A 20406-nucleotide genomic window follows, 5' to 3' on the forward strand; every position below is an offset into this window, starting at 1 on the left:
AAAATCCTAGTAATCCTATGTTCTGACTAGGATTAATTTTCTACACAGCACTGTTGTAGTTTAACCCTAACTGGCAGCTAAGCACCACACCTGCTCATTGCTCTCAGGTGGAATAGGGCAGAGAAACAGCAGGGTAAAAGGCAGAAAACCCATGAGTTGAGATAAAGATGCTTGGGAAAGCAAAAGCCACGCAAGCCAGCAAAGCAAAACAAGGAATTCATTCACTGCTTTCCATGGGCAAGCAGGTGCTCAGCCATCTCCAGGAGAGCAGGGCCCCATCATGAATAACAGTGACTTGGGAAGACAAATCACTTTGAACACCCCTCCACCTCCTTCTCCCCCGTTTTATATGCTGAGCCTGACACCATATGTATCCACTGGGTCAGCTGGGGTCACTGTGTCCCCTCCCAGTTCCATGTGCACTCCTAGCCTCTTCACTGGTGGGGTGGGGTGAGGAGCAGAAAGGCTTTGGCTCTGTGTAAGCCCTGCTCAGCAACAACAAAAAAATCCCCATATTTTTCATGATTATTTCCAGCACAAATCCAAAACATAGCCCACACTAGATACTATACAGAAAATTAACTCTATCCCAGCCAAAACCAGCACAAGCATGCAAGCAGCTCAGTGTCTAACATCTTCATAAGCCATACTTTCAACAAAACATCAGTTTAGTTTTTGCATTAATCCAGTTCTCTGTGGTAGCATATACAAGCACAAATCCATCACCCAAGAACAACTTCAGGAGCAAGAGTTTAGGTCACAGCAGGGGAAAAAAAAAAGAAAGCTAGATAGATCTGTACGTACTGGTCTTTCAAGACCCTAAAACTACCATCAGAATTATTATTCACAGTAACCTGACAGTGTAACTGAGTGATATAAGACATTATGATTTAGTTCCTATTAATTCCAGTGACAGTTGCCATAGTTCTGCCTCCAAACAAAATCTTGTTGCCTGAGTACAACGGAGTAGTGAAATATGAATGCCACTGTAAAAGTGACTATTATATCTTCCCTACAGATTGCTTGTTCAAAATCTCCCTTGTCCACGAAGGGGGATTCAGACTCAATACACAGTAAAAAGCCTATAAGGGTGATGAGAATATAGAAAATATATCACATGAGGAGGTTAAAACTGTTCAGCTCATGTAGCCTAGCAAAACCAAGTTGACAGGACACATTATGATTATTATGTCTAAATATGCATCAGTACAATAAACGCAAAGAAGGGAGAAGAGCTATTTAGACTCAAGGACAGCGCTGTCACACAAAAAAAGTGGGCATAAACTTGCTACCAAAGTTTAGGTTGGAAATCAGATGACTAATAATAGTGAGCACTGCAGAAAAGCTGTCAGCCTACACGCATCTGTGGATTGCACTTGAGAAAAAGTGGTAAGAAAAGGGAATCTCCAAAGGTAAGTTTATCCCCTAACACAACACTGTGTGAGAAGAAAGGGAAAACTGAAAGGATGGCAATGGGAGAAAATCCGTTGCGCTAGAACCAAAAAGTCTTGGGAATACAAAATATGAGCAGACAATTCAAATAAAGAAAACACCTCTTGCAAATTGCCCAGCTTACCCTGTTGAATACTGGTAACATCATGTAAAGTTTTTCTTCCTGCTCTTTCTGGGTCATGTGCCTTGGAGGATGACAGAGCTCCGTGAAGAGGCGCCGCAGATGCATCAGGCCCAGCGCGTTGTCCTGGGGGCTGCACTCTTCCTGCCGGGGCCGGCCCATGATCCTCTTCACCATATTCATCTTGGCTGACTTCTGGAAGCTCCCTTGTATCCTGCTCAGAAAGGAAAATGAACTTGCTGAGTACAGGAGATTGAGGCATTATTCCATCAAAGCCTTTAAATACACAGCACCCTCTCTCACAATAAGTACCACACTGCAGTTAAGAGCATTAGCTAATTTTATATGCTAGGCATTGATTAGGACGTGCCTGGAGGATTTAAAGCCAACAACTTGAAAGAGAACAACATCCGATATTTTCCAACTTTAGAAAGCACGGCTGGCCCTGCTTTGAACACTGCAAAATGCTCTGGTATATTTTTTTGGACGAGTTTTACAATCCTTTGGTGCACATCCCACAGCATTTACAACAGTGTTATCTACATAACGCAAAGTATTCTCAAATTAATTCCAGAATAAAAACAGTACTTTAAAATCTAATCACACAACACCTTCAAACTCTCTCAGACATTGGCTTTATCATACAGAGACAAGCATAGATTTTCTCCTGACTTCTCTATGGCAAAGACACAAAGCTATTCAATGGAGCTATCGTTCATCTCACACCTCAGCTATTGGCTCTGCAGAATAACACCTCAGTCTTCCAGCAGTGAGACTGAAGTCTAAGAGGCAGGACCTTGCACAAGAGGTGTGAGGGTCAGAGCAGATAAATCTGTAAAACAGATGTAGCCAACTGGACACTGCAGCAAAAGGGACTATTCTCACAACCATATTCAAGTTAGGGAAGGAGTAAAGGGGAATACAGGGGAAACAGTTTCAGCTGTGATACAAAGTAAAGACCACTAATAATTAAATGCACCACAGAATTGTAATGCCTACATCTCATTGCTTAAATGCAGTTGAAAAATCAAAGGTCAGTAATAGCTATAAAAATCATTCAAGAGTAGAAAATGCCTTGTAGCAAGAAACTTAAAGAACTTGTTTAAATTATCAAAAGCAGAGGTTACCATGAAGGGTCAATTAATAAAAGGAGAAGTGATGATTCCAAAGGTGCTGTAATTAGAGTAACGAAGGGAAAGTAGACATTACTGAAGAACTCCAACCCAAAGATTAAGTTGTGATGAAAGACACTAGCTGGATGCTAAAGCCAGGAAAATAACATCAATAACAAACTGGAGCTATACTTGTAAAAGTGAAGGCAATTAACTACTAATAAGAAACATCAATAAAGAAATATTCTCTCTCTAACCCAAGAAAGAGATACCTTTCTGGAACATGTTCACCATAAAGTATTTTACTAACACACAGTAAAACATTTGGAACTAATGCCAATGAGCATTTTGGTACCATGCAAAAAATAATTCATGAAATGAGAAGTCATCAAGAAAGCTAAGTTACAAACCAGCATCTGTCAGTACATGCTGGAAATGTGTACTGGCTTTTCACAACTAAAGAAAAATTAGATAGAATTGGATGTTGTCTTTTAGCATATCAACCCTAAGAAATAACACAGGTAAGACTTAGAATCAGCATTAATCATGCAGCTAAAAATAAAACAACACAGTTTCCTCCAAAAACCTGTAGCTTTTCCCAAACTCCTCAGTTTGGGAATGCTTCTCTTGCTGTAACAGGTAAACTAACAAAATATCAAATCTGAGCTCAAAGACCCAAACCTTCACTGCCTAAGCAGCAGGAAAAAAGTCTGTATCTTCTTTTTCATAAAATCTTTTAAAGACAATATTTTAAATTTCGTTTTATGATTCACAAGATGCTGAGAACTTTATATTCCCACCCACAATGCATACTGTCATCAAATCCACAACTGCTGTGGACTTTCGCTAGTGTGGCAAATTTTTCTTTTAAATCCTATTGTTTTATTCATCCTAAGCATACACCTAAAACAGAAATTTACACTGGTTCAGCCACACACTTGTAGTTATAGATCTGACAATTTTTGTATAGTCAGAGAAGTCCAAATAAATGTTACACACTATCTTCCTAGTGTACAGGAGCCTACTAGGATGCCCTTTCACAGCTGTGATTTATTTACCTCCACTGGGGCAGTTAACCCAAAGCAGAGAACAATTAAAATAGTCCTCACTTCCCTAACAGTCATGGTCCCTCCCGTCTACTCCCCACTACAAGCATGTATTCAACCTTGATGTAAAAGACTGGGCAGAGAGGAGAGGAGAAAGGATGCAACATACTATAAATAACATCCCAATTAATTACTTCTTTTTTTCTTTTTTTTTTTTTTTCAGAAGTAACCAAATTCCAGAGCAGATACTACTTCTGGAATTATTCCAGACTTGTCTCCGACTGTGTTTCTCTCCTATTAGAAAAAATGCTAGTGTGGGTTCCATGCAATGCCATCTGAAATATATTGTACATGAAAGCTGAAAGAATTTCTGTGATTTATTTTTGCTTGTCCAAATCCAGTGATATTTTCTCTGATTATCACAGCACAGATTATCTATAGGAAGACAGCTGTGGGCTCTGGGACCTCCAGCATTAGGCCCAAATCTTAGATATGTGAAAGTGAACAGTGAAAGAACAGTGTTATATTGCTACTTTGTCCTGTATAAATAGTTTGACTGAGGTTTTCTTTGTTTAGGCTTAGGCCTGCAAAAGAGAAAGTAGTATACCTAAACCTTCTACCATAAACAACAAAGCATCTAGAAGAAAGGGTCTTCCTATTCTAATAAGTGAAAGCATCTGCACAATCCTCAGTCAGTTGCAACCATCACGTGACTTGAATTCATTGTTAAAACCTGGCAGACTCCTTAATGCTAAAAATGAAAAGATTCCAGTATTTTCAGTAACAGTCACTTCACCTGTTCACAACTGCTTGTTTATAGCACATGACAATCAAGCACCCTGCTCAGCAATTAAGAGAAGCAAACCCAAAAGTTAGGGAACACCTGTCTTGTAACTGGTTGTAGAGCTTGAATTTGGCCTGGCTCTGCACATGCATTGCAATAGAGTCTTAAATTGCACACTCACTTCCTACAGTCCCCAAAGAGCCTCCTGACTCTCTCAGCAGATGCTTCATGAGCAGCTGGGCAGTATTTTGTTACTTCATCCCTCTGAGCATGATGCTACACCTTGGTTCTGCAACCTCAACTGAAAGGCTGCTCTGCACACCCAGCAGCGCATTTCCTCAGGGATTCTTCTGTCCCACTCAGCCCTGCCAGATCAGAATGCATCACACCTAATAAACCAACTTCCTTTCACAGATCTGCCCCACAGCACAGGCACGGCAACAGCCTCACTATACACACAATGAACACACACACACCCTCCCTTAAGCTAAAATTGATGATGTCTAATAATGTGGTATCTATTTGAGGATACTTTGCAGAGCAGCTAATCCTCCCATCTTGTAATGCTTGAATCTTTCTGCTCGCTTGCATTGTGTCCCTTAGAGACCAGCTGATGTCCTTCTCCTCTCTGCTTGTGATCTGAGAGCTAAGAACCCAGTACACAAAGGATGCAATTAGAGGGCAGCTCCAAAAACCTCAAAAGAGGAGTTTTGTGGAAGGCAAGGACAGAAACCTATGCTCAGCACAGGAGGCTGCTCCCTGCCTCGCATTCCCTCTTCTGGCATGTACATCCCGCTGCTGCCCCACATTCTTTACTACACAGCCCTGATGAGTTTCTTCCCCAGCAGGTCCAAGCAGGCACACTCTTCATAGGGAACCTGTGAGTTGCACATTTCAGCTGCTGGGTGTTTGGCTTCTTTAAGCCGAGGAAGAAGTTAGAAGTTATTCTGAAAAAGCAAACTAAGCAATTGGAATTTCTGTGATGCAGCCCCACTGTGACAGGCATGTGGTTTACCAGGAGGGTTGAAGCAGTTCAACCTATTGTACCCACCTTCTGCTACCAGAGCTAAAAATGTGAATTAATGGCAGTTGCAGAGCATCATGCTCTGTATGGACCAAAACTAAAACAAGACACTTGATGAGCGGATTACAAATGTGCACAATAAAACCACTGCTCTTGTAACAAACATTATGGTTTTCTCTTAGTGGTAGAAGCAGAAGAATCTCCCTGTGAGGAGAAATGAAGCAAGCAGTGAAAGCACAGTATAAGCATCCTCACTTTAAAAACAGTCCTTTGTTTTTTTCCACAGGCTGTCAAATGGCTGCCCATTTCCCTGTGAGCATAGGCCAGGCTGACCCATTTGAGCAGCTCTGATATAAAGCCATTCACTGAAGTTCTTCAATTTTCTGTTAAATTTATATGGGAATCCCACAAGATGAACCTATGAGATTCCCCAGAAGTTTCACAAGAGTTAGTGTAAGAGGTAACTTCTATCCTTCAAAACATTTTCAAGTGATTTTTACTGTTAGTGGAAGATGTCGGAAAAATGATCATAAATTACGTAAGAGAAAATACCAACAACTTACAAAGCTCAAAGACAGACACTGCAAGAAAAACAAAACACACACACACACAATCATTAACATGGTATGATAATGTATGGGTAATACTACTGGAGCTATCAAAACATTTGTGAAGAAAAAAAACTAGACAGACAGAAGCTGCATGAGACACACTCATTTTCACAATAGCTATTACAGGTCCGAGCTGTGCATCTAGTTCCAAAAGGATGTTATTTAAATAAGCAGCTAGGTAATTATCTGCTTAGTAATTACAGTCACAAGTGTTTCTCCAGGCACTATACTGGTATTACATCAGCAGCTTAGCAGTGAAACAGGAATCAACTTCTTTCTTTGCAGATTATAATGGGACACCAATACACACCTTCACCCCAACTACCTCAGGAAAATGAAATTTAAGTCTTCTTGCTATAATGAATCACAGAAGTCCATTAGGATCAGTAAATTCCATACCTGCCAGTTCCCTCCCTACTAGGTCTGTTATTTCCTTCCTGCATTTCAGATGCCCTACCCATGTAGTTAATACTAACATTCTGAAGATGATCACCAATATGCACTATTCAAAAGGACATTGTCTGGCCTTCAAAGGAAACAATAAAGAGCTGTTACTGGCTAGATACACATCCATTTGTGCTTAGAACTGAGCAGGAATAAAAAATTCTCTTTGTAGACAAAAACATCAGCAGGAGGGGAAGCGAGAAACACAACTACTTCCTCCCATTCCCTTCCCCCCCACCAGTCCTGCCACCAAACACAAAACAACTACTCACACACAAAGAAAATGATGCACAAGCAAGCTGTGTGGCTGAAAAGGATGGCATGAGCTCTCCCTGACAGATTCAACTGGCACACACGCCTTTGGGGAATGTTGCCCGGTCCCTGTAAGACAGGGCCTGAAGCAAATTCCATGTTCTGCCCCAGTAATAACAGTGCCTATTCCCATACCATGATTTCCTCTTGTTAAACAGCCAGTAATCTGGCTGAGACAGGAACTATTTCGTTGAGAAATCCCCCCAACAAGAAAACACCATCAACTCCCACCCCGCCTTTGTATTGCTAAGTATCATTAAGGAAGCTAAGGAAGGTGTGCAGGCAAGGATTTGCAAGGTCAAACTATTATTTCAAGGACATGACTTTTGTGTGTATGGTTGGGTTCTTTTCTCCTTTGCGCTGAAACAATTCAAAACTTATCTCGAGGAATCTTATGTTACCACCTAAAAACTTAATCTTGACTTTTTTAGGAGAGTGCAGAGGCCTACCTAATACAGGTCTCTTTCTACAGGTTGAAGAGCTGCTTACAGAGATGTCTCAGTTCACAGGGTAGGATCCAAACCTGAGAATTCAATGCAGCTATTTTTTGCTTTAACACCTTCTAAGAAGAAGAAAAAAAAAGCTTTGCTATCCTGATTCAGGACATGTTTTTCCTGTTCTCTGAACTCCTGTCAGATGACAATTAAAGATACAATTCCTCATTATTTGCAATATTAGAAATGCTATTCTTACACTCAATCTGACCTTAATGCCTTGAAATCTCTGCAAACACAAATTCCTAATGCTTCAACAAATATGAAGAACTTTAGTAACTGCTTATTGAGAAAGATAAAGATATAAAACATGGACTATCAGTCTTCTTCCATTTCCCACAAATTATTCATGATAATGATACATAATAGCAAGTGCTGATAGAGTAGATTTCCTGTGGTTTGTACCCTCCTGAAGGTTAATGTTTTATGTTCCGTGTAAAAGGACAACAATTAAGTAACAGTGATACTTTTGACCTATGATGCAGGGATGGAGGAGAGTTGTCTTGCTAAAGACTAATAATGCACATATTCTTACTTAATAATAACTTAAATGAAAATGACCTTTAGTTATATCAACCTTTTGCACTTCATTTCATTCAAATAAGAAAATAAAGTACTGCTTTTGACTTCTGCAAATAGCTATTCTTCTCCTGACTTACTATGTAGAACTTGTTATCTAGAAGATAACTCTGTCACTGCATTTTCTAATGCTTTAATTATTAACCACATTTCCCAAAATTACTTACAGTATTATACCAAAATATTCCCAGGCTACGAATACTCTTTCTGCCACCTCCAAAAAATAAAGTAAACCAAAGTATTAAATCCTACCCCAGCTGAAAATAGTGTGTAGTACTTCTCCACACCACGGCTCAAGTTGCATCACTTTTCTTCATTTCTATTTCCGCGCAAGAAAAGCACAGACAACTTCAATACCTCAAGTGCAGTCCCACCATCCAGACTACCCTTGGGACTGGAGAGCCTGCTTCAACATCATTGTTTGGAACAATAGCACAGAACACAGGATACCTGGCATGACGGACTACCCATGCACACGTGGAGGCAAAGGATGTGACTGCAATCATTGCTCACAGACATCTGGGGATGGTGTACAAAACTCACACCTTGATGAAACAGAAAGGAGCTACAAGTTACTTTTACAGAGAGTAAAGATGAGACAGTGCACAAGGAAGCAAATGTGTGCCTCCTTTTCCTACGAGGAACAAAACTGTCCACACTGCATCTAGAATGTGATTTTTGGCTGGATGATGATAATTTCACTTCCTACATCTTTATTTAGCACTCATTATGATGTGTCACCACCATGAACCCAATTCTCAGTACTGTTTTTCTTTAAGGAAGCCTTTAACAAGATTTAAGGACTTCCATTTTCTCAGCTCAGTAATAAACTAATAAACGAGCTAAGGAATTGCAAATGCCAAAAAAGCTCAAATACAGGCTATTTAGACTGGCCACACACATTCATGTAAGGTGTCTGCCTCTCTACACTTTACTCCATGTCTTTTTCAACTAAAATGAAAAGATGAATTCTTATTTTGTCTTAAACTATCACACACAATCCTGAGAACCAAAAGGTAAACCTGCTGTTGTAAGCATTTGAATAGGTACATCCACCACTTGTTTAAAAGCAGCTTTTGAAAAAGATTGGGGAACTGAATGAGTAATTCTGACTTTTCAGAAGCCAAATGGCATGTAGCAAATACTGCATCAACATCCAATTAGGAGGAGCAGAAAACCTCATCTTTGAGGTATCTGTGACATCTCTTCGCAAAAAAAGATCAAGAAATACCATCCAACCCTAAGGCTACCTGAAATCTGTATTTGACTGCTGGGCTCTATACACCTTCACCTCTGAATTTCAATGCAAAGTCTTAAACCACCCCATCTGCATATAAATACAGATCTCATCTCCAAAAACAAGTTTGGGTTTGCTAGCCATCAAAGAAGCTGGAAATTCCGTACCTCAAACTGTTCTTGCTCCATGGTACCTGCTTAGGTTGGAGAAAAAAGGCAACATTTATATCAGAAAAAGGTTTTCAATAATTTGTAGAAGGAAAAAATATATTGCCATTTCAGGGCTGAGGACCAAACAAAACACTTTATGTGTAAAAGAAACCTTTCTGCTTTACAAGATGAGGAATAGCCATTCCAGAAAATAAATCAATCTTGCCATATTTCATTACCCCTAATCATTGGTTACAGTGAAGATCAAAGTACTGGGCTCTATATAGGTATTATGCTAGAAAGGAGACACCTGCATTAGCACCTTCAGGTGGTTCATTCATAGACATCCAGGCTCCAAGAAACCATTTGGCCCAAGCTTGTGCAATCATACCACTAAGGCATTTTTTCCACTCCTCTGACCTGTTCCAGAGTGGCCTCAAAGCCACCAATCCAGCTCTGACTGCCACAAAGTCTGGACATACAATTCCTCCTCAACTCAAGGAATGCAAAGGACCTTTTTTACCAGAGAAATATGCTAACTGAAGAGACAAAAATATGTGTAACACAAAAATCCCAACAGGCAGAAGCAAAGTCCAACTTGGCTGAAGCAGACACAAAACACGACAAAAATAGAGACATTTCTCCACCAACATGTATTTTTTGAACACTTATTTATAGAAAAATGATGCCTTGTAAGTTAACAGGTTTTGGACTGAGGGAACAGAAATTCTGTTCTTCAGTGTAACCAGTATGAATACGTTATAAACACAGCAGATTACTTTTGGAACCTAAAATTTGTCAGATTAGTGTTAATCTGGAACTTTGTAACTGAACATTTGAGGTGGGAATGATCCTCACTCACACCTGCTGGTTGGCAAGACAGCAGATAAGCAAACTCCTATTATCCTGCAAACCTCAATACTGCTATAAACACTGAAAAACACACGGAGGAAAAGTAAGCACTGAAACATCATTCTGGTTTTGAACATATGCTGGAAGAGTTGAAACATCTCAGAAACATTTGCACCTCAGCAAAATCATCTGAAATAGAGGAATCAGTCAGAACATCTTACCGGAAGCTTATAAACCAACCAACCTATGCAGCATCAGGAAAAATATGCAGAATACCATGAAGATAGGTAACAACTGGTTAAAAAACTCAAACCAAAACAGAGCAGACTATTTGCTTCCTCAATATTCTTGGAGAGCAAATTCTAATTGAATTCTTGATGTGTTCCATGGTAAAATATCTTGAGCATCTTTGAATGCTGGTTTTCTTGTTTAGTTTTTGTTTTGTTTTCAAAAGGCCTAAATAAACTGATTTGCATTAACTGGACAAGCAGAATACTAGTTACAGCACATAGGGAATAGAGCAGAACTGAAATTTTGCTTGACGACCTGAACTGCATGGCAATGACTAAAACATGCAATTCAGGAGAGAAAATTCTGCTAAGAAGCCCCTGAAAAACAGAAAAGGGGCGAGAGGACCGGGAGGGAAGGAGGAGGGGGAGGGGGGGGAGAGGGGGACACACACACAGAAAAACAAAAAGGCAAAATAATCTGGGATCTGAAGAGACAAACATGTGCTTGGTTGGCATGCAGACATCAACAAATACATAGGAATAAAAACACTGTTCTGGAGAGTGGCTCTTGCATTCGAAGTAAACAAGCAAAGCAAAAAAGCCTTCTGAGGAAAGTTATTGCATCCGAATCAATAATGAAACAATGAGCCACCACCATGAATGGGGAAGAGTGCTTTGGTCTACTCACCTTTCCAAGTAATGGAGAGTGGGAGGGTGTGGTGGAGAAGATGGGGAAGAAAACCAGCGAAACTGGAACAGGAGAGAGCCTGTACATCCTCATAGTAAGGCCATGCAGGAAGCAAAGGAGCCCCAAACAGGACATGCTTGGTAACAACAATAGTGATCATATTTAGCTAAAAAAGCCACCGTATTTTTTTAACAGGAACACAGTATTACGCAAAGCAGGCCCCCATTTGTGGTGCTGGTGGTAGTGGGTTTTCTTCCCAACAGCAATCTAAAGCCTGAACTTCCTCCAGCCATGTAAACCAGCCATTTATGCAGCCAAAAGAAAACATTTCTTCTGCCTTTAGGAAATTTGCATATGAAGGGACAGTAAGTAGAAGCCCCATTACCTGTGAAACTTGTCTCCATAGAGCCGCCCTTGTTTCTAACAACACAGATAAGAAAAACAACAAAATTATCCTACCAGCACGTTTGTCTGATGTAATAAAATTCCTCTCTCTGCCACCATTGAGGCAGAAAGATTGCAACAAAAACAGCAGCATATCTGCATTTAAATCAGCATTAAACCCTCGGCACAAATGCTTGTTTATTCCCAAAGCAATAGAAAGTAAATAAGGGTGAATAATCCCAATGTTTTAACCTGCATGTTCAAAGTATTCCTAAGTGCAAAACAAAATAAAACAGCCCAAGACCTTATAATTAGCAATTCAGTCCAGAGATGAGTGGAAAAGCAGCAGAAATTCTTGCATACATGTCTCTACTGCCTGAAACTAGGATGGTCCAAAGACATCCACTGAGCTCCACCAGAATCAAGTTCTGCACATCATACAGGCACAGAACCAAAGGACCACTGAGGCTTGAAAAGACCCTTAAGATCATCAAGTCCAACCTCTAACCCAGCACTGCCAAGTCCTCCACTGAACCATGTTCCCAATCTACACATCTTTTAAATACCTCCAGGGACGGTGACTGGAGCAGCCTCCTCTCTGGGCAGCCTCTTCCACTCCTGCGAAGAACTTTTTCCTAATACCCAATCGAAACCTTCCCTGACACAACTTGAGGCCATTTGATGGCTGGGGCCAATGGGATCCTGGGGTGCATCCAGCAGCTTGGGGGAGGTGATCCTGCCCCTCTACTCAGCCCTAGTGAGGCCACATCCGGAGTGCTGTGTTCAGTTCTGCGCTCCTTAGGACAAGAAAGACAAGAAGCTACTAGAGAGGGTCCAGTGGAGGGACACAAAAATGATGAGGGGTCTGGATCACCTCTCTCATGAGGAGGGTCTGCAAAAGCTGGGCCTGTTCCGTCTGGAGAAGAGAAGACTGAAGGGGATCTCATTAATGCACACAAATATCACAAACGTGGGTGCCCAGAGGATGGTGCCAGACTCTCTTTGGCAGTGCTCAGTGACAGGATGAGGAGCAATGGCCATAAGCTAAAACACAAGAAGTTCCACCTCAACAAGAGGAAGAACTTCACACTGAGGGTGGCAGAGCCCTGGAACAGGCTGCCCAGGGAGGTTGTGGACTCTCCTCTCTGGAGACATTCCAACCCCACCTGGACATGTTCCTGTGCCACTTGCTCTTGGCCACCCTGCCTTGGCAGGGGGGTTGGATTGGATGATCTCCAGAGGTGCCTTTCAAGCCCAGCAATTCTGTGATTTCCTCTCATCCTGTTACTTCTTACCTGGGACAAGAGACTGACCTGTACCTCACTAGCACCTCCTTTCAGGTAGTTGCAGAGAGCAATAAGGTCCCCCCCAAGCCTCTTTTTCCCAAGGCTAAGCAACCCCACTTCCCGCAGTTGCTCCTCTTAAGAGGCAACACCACTGGGAAAATCAGTAAAGATTCCTATGTTTTGTGTAACTAAGCAAGTATTGTAACAATGGGAGAAAAGTACTGTCTTTTCTCCCCACCTTCCCTCTCTTCTGCTTCTCCTTCCCCTAACCCCTCTCTGTTGGGTGGCAGAAGATCCTCTGGGGATGACAGTAACAAATTTCAGATAAAAGCAACTCAACCCCTCTCAGTCTCATCTTCAGGCTTCAAACACCTGAGAATTGCAGGCAGAGCTAGATTACATCTTGGGCTCCCAGCCTGGTTTTGGATATAGCTCCACCAGACTGCACATGGAAACACCTCCCAGGAGCCTCAGATGGAGCAAAGAGTAAAGACAAAATAGCAGATTGTGAATCTTTCCTTACCGAAAACAGCTCTAGCTCCCCGGTAACACAAAAGACTGCTGCTCCCAGAACACTGGGTATAGTCTATCCTGCAGAGAAAACCTGGGACAGATCCAAGGCAGGACAGAGCTGTTTGGGTTTAGAAGTAGCCCATCAGAGCTGCAAGGTTTCCATCCCCAGCAGTGAATGTGTCAGATAAAGGATTTAATAGGAAAAAATAAAAGAGGGGAAAGAAAAGACAAAACACTCCCCATAAAATAAACACTTAACAAGAAAAAACACAAACCTACAAAGCAGACTAGAAATGCAGACTTTTAAAGCAATATTAACTACTCAAGTGAATGCATTCTTGCAGTTCTCCAGTGAAAATTTTCTTCAATGGCACACTTATCAAATGACCGAAGTGGGTGTAGATACTCTTGTATATTAAAGTTGGTGTCTTTCATAAAGGGGCGAAGAGGCAACATTTTAGAAAATGCATATTTATTTTGCTTATTTTTGATTGCCAATGAAGGGGTTGGTATATTTACTATTTACTGTAACTACTTTCAAAACTATTTTTGTTTGTCTCTTCATTACTCATGTTCTAGCCCTGCTTGGCAATAGTACCAAAATAAAAGCTATATTTCACAGTGAATAAATGATTTCTCGACACCAGTTTGCAGTGTACTACAAGATTAAATAGCACAGCTGGAAATGCCCCCAAAAGTGAGTTTCTCTTATTCAAACGGAAAAAAATGAAGCCTATAGCACTCAAGAGACAGGGAAAATACTACCTTAATGCTATTTTCTCCAACTTTGTTAGATTTCTTAGAACATGTGTAACATAACTTGGTAACAAGGTTGATTCACAGCACAACCACTGCACTCAAGGCTCATATTAGCTGTATTTTGAAAACTACCCATGTGACAAACTAAAATCAATTATTTTCTTCCTTAGCCAGAATGATAAATGTAAACTACCTACTTTTGACTTATTTCTCTAGAGCCAGCATCCTAAACACAGGAAATTATGGACAGGTACATTATTCACATTATTCAAAAATATTACTAGATTTTGACTAAATCTCTGCTCAATCTCAGCTTTGGTACAGTTTTTCCTATAACAGCAAGTCTGACGACAAGCGGTACAATATCACATGCGCTAGTCGTGGAATTAAATGTTAGTCTAGGGGGGGAAAGTGTCACGCAAAAAGTAAGAGTAGCTGGGATTCATTTAGATCTCATCCCACCTTGAATTCTTGAAGTTCAGTGCAAGCACCTTAGCTTCCAAGTCCTCCCCTTGTAAGATACTAGAGATAGGAGACAAGCTCCTGTGCCTCCAAGGCACTGCTAGCCCTTGGTTAGTAAACATCCCTGTGGCAGTCAGGCGGCTCTCCCGAGCTTTGCGCGGACAGCCCCGACTGTACCAGCGCCCAGGTGGGTGTGGCTGTGAGCGAGGAGCAGCTGCTCCCTCCCGGTGGGCTGGGACACCAAGGGAAGGGATCCCTCCTTGCATCCACAGGCCGCAGTAACTGATACAGCTGCTTCACAAAGAATAAATCAAAATCACACTAGTGCCAGATCAAGATGAAAAAGTGTGTGCTCGAGCAAAAAGACATCTGGTCGGCAGCACAATCACTGCAAAGGAGAATGATGTATCATGGCTTACAAATTAATTTGCAAGATGACATTTTCCTGCTTCTCTTATCTCACAGGAAAGTATGTTTCAATTCTGGTTACAATAGAACTAATTATTCTCCGGAAAAAAATAAAGGACAAGAGACACTCCTTACTAGAACCTAAATCAGATGCAATGTGGATTTTCTTCCTTAACTTTTTTGCTTTTCAGGGTTTGTTGTTTTGTTGTGGTTTTTTTAACACTGCTTACTAGCTTGCAATGCTACTTTCATGCACAGCACCATACAGTCTAGAACTGCCAGGTGTTTTGTTTCAATAATAACAACTATTCAGAAGTGGTAGTATTTTCCAAAGAAATCCATTATGTTATCCAAACTTGCATGTTATGTCTCACCACTATACTTGCCTCTTTTCCTAGTAAAAACCAAGAGTACAGAAAACAAATTAGGATTGAAGCTGCAGTTCTCTAAAAAGAATTCTCCCAGAATGATGCTCAAATGACCACAGTGGACACTGCTTTTTAACTAAATTTATCCCTGAAAAGAGCTTGAACAACCACATAGTAAAAGCACAACTACTGACATGGAGTTTATTCACGTTTTTCCCTTGGATTCACCTACACATACACACAATACACTAAGGAAAATGGACTTCCTTACTGGAGGAAAAAACATCAAGAAGAAAACAAAAAAAAAAAAGACAGTAATTGTCTATCAAATGCACTGTAATGTCATTTACAGCTACAGAAATCACTGGGCAGTTATTTAATGCAAGTCCTGGCTTCTGCAGTGCATCTGTGAAAGTGTATGGGCTCATCTAGATAATCTGCACTGTGTTTGGCTGTTTCTGGATGCAAAGAACCTGGGGACAGAACTTGCTCCCCAAGGAGAGAAAACAAGGTTTTTTTCAGTGCTACTCCTTTTCTCTGGTTTTGTGTCCCTTTTCAGCTTTGACAGTAAGCAGCGCACAGAATGAGGATAATTACTCTTGTTTATTTTTAAGACAAACACAATGCAATAAACAGAGTGAAACCCCGCAATATGTTGACAAACAAAGGCACATGAAAGAATTAGGTAAATAAATGCTCAATACTAGGATTTAATTGCAACAATACTATCACAGCAAAGGCTTCTTCTCTTATACATCCATATATTCCTTCACAATTTTATCATTCATTTCTTTTTTCAATTTGATTTTACTTCTCTGTCTTCTCCTAAGGTGACCTTTTAGCAACACTAAAGAAGAAGAGCAAACAGTACTTTTAATATACTCTCACTGCAACACAGGCAGGTGGTAGCCCCTGTCTGCACTACTATTTCCTCACTTATAAAAATTGCTGCACATCAGTTTCATCTCCCAGCACTTTGAGCAGTTATTCCTGCATCTACAGGAATGTGCCTTTGAGATTTCTCCCAGGCAGCTTCTTGAAATAAAAATTAAACAAGGGAAAGCTCTAAAACTAGGTTTACTGTGCCTCCAGTTTGTTTCAATTCATGGGACTTAAAACTCTTTCCAAGGGACTGCCTAAGGCTTGCCTTTCACAGGCTATCACTTATCAGCAGTGGCTCTTCCAATATCCCCCCTCTCCCTGGGATGGAAGATCAGGCATGAAACTTTCACAGCTTCTTCTTATTCCAATTACAGCACTGGTGCACCACTCTCGGCTGCTAAGGTGCACCTTCTTAATTTGTAGTTTTGCTAGAAAAACATTTCCTAGGATACCAAGGAGAAAGCCATACCCCAACAAGTCAGGAAAACAGCAGCAGGGATCACAGAAACAGAGAGCAGCATCCCCACAGAGATAACCTAAATAGAGACTTTTTTTTGCCTCACTATGCTTCACATCCGTAAGAAACTATGGCATCACCAACAGATGGGAACATGTCAAAGGGAGTTTCAGGCATTAATCTATTGCTAGCAAAAAATTACTGACCCAGTGTGAAAAATTGGTGTTTAGCTCTAAGGGAGCCACAAAATGAATCTTTCATGATAACCTGACAACTATGAGAAGAGCACTGAGTGTGCAAAAGCATGGCAAACAAATACCCCTTTCTATCACAGGGAATTTAAAACAAAGCAGTATGTCAGACTTCTCCCAACACCATCTCAAGACAACAACTATTTCTATATTTTATATTTTATTCTATAAAAGCTCTTAAAAAATATGGTCACTCCTCCCTACTCATACATTTTCTCCCCGTGGCAGAATAAAGAAAGTGCTACAAATAAACAAATGCTTCCTCTCAAGTTCTAGGTTTCAATGCTGCAGTTTTCTAAAGGATAGAAAAGTACCACAAACTGTGCTGTGAGCATTGGACGAGGCCATCCAACCCAGTAAACTCAGCATAATTAGGTCATATACACTGACAGAGCTCCTGTGATATAACAAATAAACACAGGGTGAGTCAGGTCAAGCCAACACACACACTTAGCTTACCCCAGTGACAAACAGCTTCATATCAACACACTCAGCTGCCCATTCTGTCTGCTCCCAAACTGACATCACCTGCACATCTCGTAAGTAAACTCTACTCCATGTGCTAAAATCTAAATCATGGGTGTCATTGACAAATCCAGCCATGACAAGCTAGTATAGAAGCCTACTTCAAATGCCTTTCCAAGTCATCCTGAATCCCTATTAAGTGCTCCACAGAACCATTTTTAATAAATTTTGCTCCTGCAATATAGTAATTTAAAGGAAGATCCCATTTAAAAAAACCAAAATACCGCACATATTACACTCAAAAGAACATCATCCTTCAAAACCTTATACATTTCTATTTGTATCACTTCTATCCCTTGCCTCCCTTATGCACTAATCTAATTCATCTGTCAAGGAAGCAAACTAATCAGTTTGACACAATTTTCTCCCTGGCAAATTCATGTTGGTTGGCTGTCTTCCCTTATCTCATTATCTCCTATGTGCTCATAAACGGCATCACAATTTTTACTATTATCCATGTAGCTGCAGGTAAGTCATGCCACAGCTGGAGAGAAACTCAACATGGCCCCATGGAGAGCTCAACCAAATCAAATATTGCAGGCTCAGGTCTGAAAGGAATATAACCACAACCCTAAAACCAAGCTGTTAAGCTCTGCCAGTTCTTGCATGTCCTCAGAACTGGAAGAACAGGATGCATGAAGTGCCAAGGAACTATTTTCTACGTAAGTATCTGAATAGCAGATCACGATTCTTACAAGACAGTCTTCAAAGATTCACAAAATACACTGCATTCAACAGGCTGCTTGAAACCAACTGCTTTTACTAAGTGTCAAGAGGGAGACTAACATGAGAGGAGGTGAACCTTTCATCTTCTTTTATTCTCCATAAAGTAGTGTGTGTGTGTATGTATATATATATATATATATATATGTATGTCTCAAAACCATCTTAACACACTAGGCTGAAGGGAGCTAGATATTTTCTATTAAGGTAAAAAAAGGTATATTTCTGTCAGACCCCCCTGTGGACAAGTTTGTGGTTTTTGTTAATGAATAAAACATTGGAAACAAAAGCAGCAGCACAGAGCTAGAATGAAAGCATTGATGTTAGAGTGCAGGATTTCACACGGAAGGATGTGCTTTGGGGTTTTTGTCTTCCCCATGCTTTTATTAAATTAGAAGTGATACCTCCCCTTGAACACTTTACACTTCTCAGTTTTATATGAATCAAGATAAAGATGATGAGAATACATCAGTGACTAAAGCTCTTGATAACAAGTGGCAACACTCGCAGTTTTTGAGATCTCCATGCCTCAAAGAGTGATGCCAACTAACATTTCCCTGTACTATGAAGTCTTTTCCCACCGGGTCACCTCTTCACTTTCTGTGTCTGTGACATGCTGCAGCCTTTTTTCTATTAGGTTGTTTTTCTTTTTGCTCCAAAAGGGCGTGTATGTTAAAGGGTGTCCTAGCAAAGCTTGGACATTACTCCTCAGTAGCCACACCACACACACCTATGCTAATGAAGTAAGCTAACAAAGATTAGAATCCTTTACAGTAAACCAGACAGATTTAATAGAGTTTAACTCAACTGCTCCTATGGAAATTCACCTCTTTGCTTTAGGAGCACTTCAATAGGCCTACTTCTTCCCTCTCCCCCTCCCACTGCTTCATCAAACTTTACTTGCTACATTTGTTTTTCATCAGCAAAACCAAGCCTTACTGAATTTAATAGTTATACAAACTTTCTTTACGTCATTAATTAAAAAGCAATCCACTAGGTGATAAATCTACATAATCCTTGTTAATCTTTCCAAAAGACATGGAAGTAAACTAGACTGAACGTTCTAGTTGCAAAAGGAAGCCTCTTGCAGGCCATAATATTTGTAGCAGGACTACAGGGCTCTGGGGAAAAACATTCACAGCAAGCAGTCTATACAGCTTGTACAAACCCAAATAAACTAGGATGTAACACCGAAATACAAGTCACTTGAGGCAGAAGTAGAGATGACATCACCTCTGTGTGGATACAGAATGGACCCTTCCTAGCCTGTCAATTCTACTGAAGATCAGGAGTATTCTTCTCTCAAAGCAAAAATGAGAGACTTGAGAAACTCAAAGAAGAATCAGGCACTACAGTCTCATGCATTATGATCATTCTTACCCTTTTTTTTTAACCTATTGATTAAAACCTCCAAGTTTAACACAGCTTGTCTCTAAACATGCATCATACCCACACAACTTTCTGTGACCACCCAGCAATGTATTTCCACAGCATCCACACAGATAAACAGAATCCTAAATTTTGTTTGGGTAGAGCAATTTTAAGCTGTGTTCTGACAGTGCCTGAATTCACTCCCTTTCTGTGACAGGCAAATGAACTGCTTCACACAGAATTTATTGAAGAGTGTGCCAATTACAAATCAAAAGGCAATTTCCACAAAAGCTCTTCAGCATTCACGTCACTAACCTCTACAGCATTCCTGGGATCAGGGCAAACAGCTTCAAGAGAACAGGGCCCATTCCTTTCCGAGATTTCTCTTCAACACCAAAGTTGCTCTCTCACTAGGTAAAAGAGAAAAAGGTTAGAATATAAATGTGACAATAAAGTCACAGAGCTCTGCTGTTCTGAAATGAAAGAAGAGTCATTCCTATGACAACTGGACTTTCACAAACTAAGAAATCTTTTAAATAGCTCTGGGGAAAGGAACTGTAGCAAACTGACACACAGCAGTATTTCTCTGATTAAATTATACTCACTGAGAGCACATGAACTGCTAAAGAGTTAATACAAAGTGCAAGCCCAGTAATTAATGCACTGACAGCCCGTGATCAGCAGAGCATCCCTCTGAGGAACCAAGTGATTTCTCATCATTACAGCAGGGAATAAGAACTAAGCTACATTGACACTAACCCAGCTGAGCAACTGTGAAGCTACTGAACGTTCAGTTTTCCCTGGCCTCTCCCCCAGTTTGTCTGCCTCTTGTTTTCAGAGTTATAAAATATTCATCTTAGAATTTGCAAGCGGACACACACA

At 40.6% G+C, this 20406-nt stretch overlaps 1 protein-coding gene across 7 annotated transcripts in view; it reads right to left on the reverse strand.

The window, feature by feature from the left end:
• Positions 1-19934, reverse strand: part of WDFY3 (WD repeat and FYVE domain containing 3) — a 121187-nt gene extending 101253 nt beyond the window's left edge. For all 7 annotated transcript variants that reach the window (XM_042049806.1, XM_042049810.1, XM_042049808.1 and 4 more), the window contains exons 1-2: positions 19840-19934; positions 1577-1787 (exon numbers count right to left, since the gene is read on the reverse strand). In XM_042049806.1, the coding sequence (XP_041905740.1) occupies positions 1577-1756 (180 nt within the window). In that variant the 5' untranslated portion in view covers positions 1757-1787; positions 19840-19934. The remainder of the gene's footprint in view (positions 1-1576; positions 1788-19839) is intronic.
• Positions 19935-20406: the final 472 nt, after the last annotated feature.

Source organism: Corvus kubaryi, unplaced genomic scaffold (assembly GCF_017639235.1).
Source record: "Corvus kubaryi isolate FWS band 111438036 unplaced genomic scaffold, C.kubaryi_AGA036_p1.0 71, whole genome shotgun sequence".
Lineage (NCBI taxonomy): Eukaryota > Metazoa > Chordata > Aves > Passeriformes > Corvidae > Corvus > Corvus kubaryi.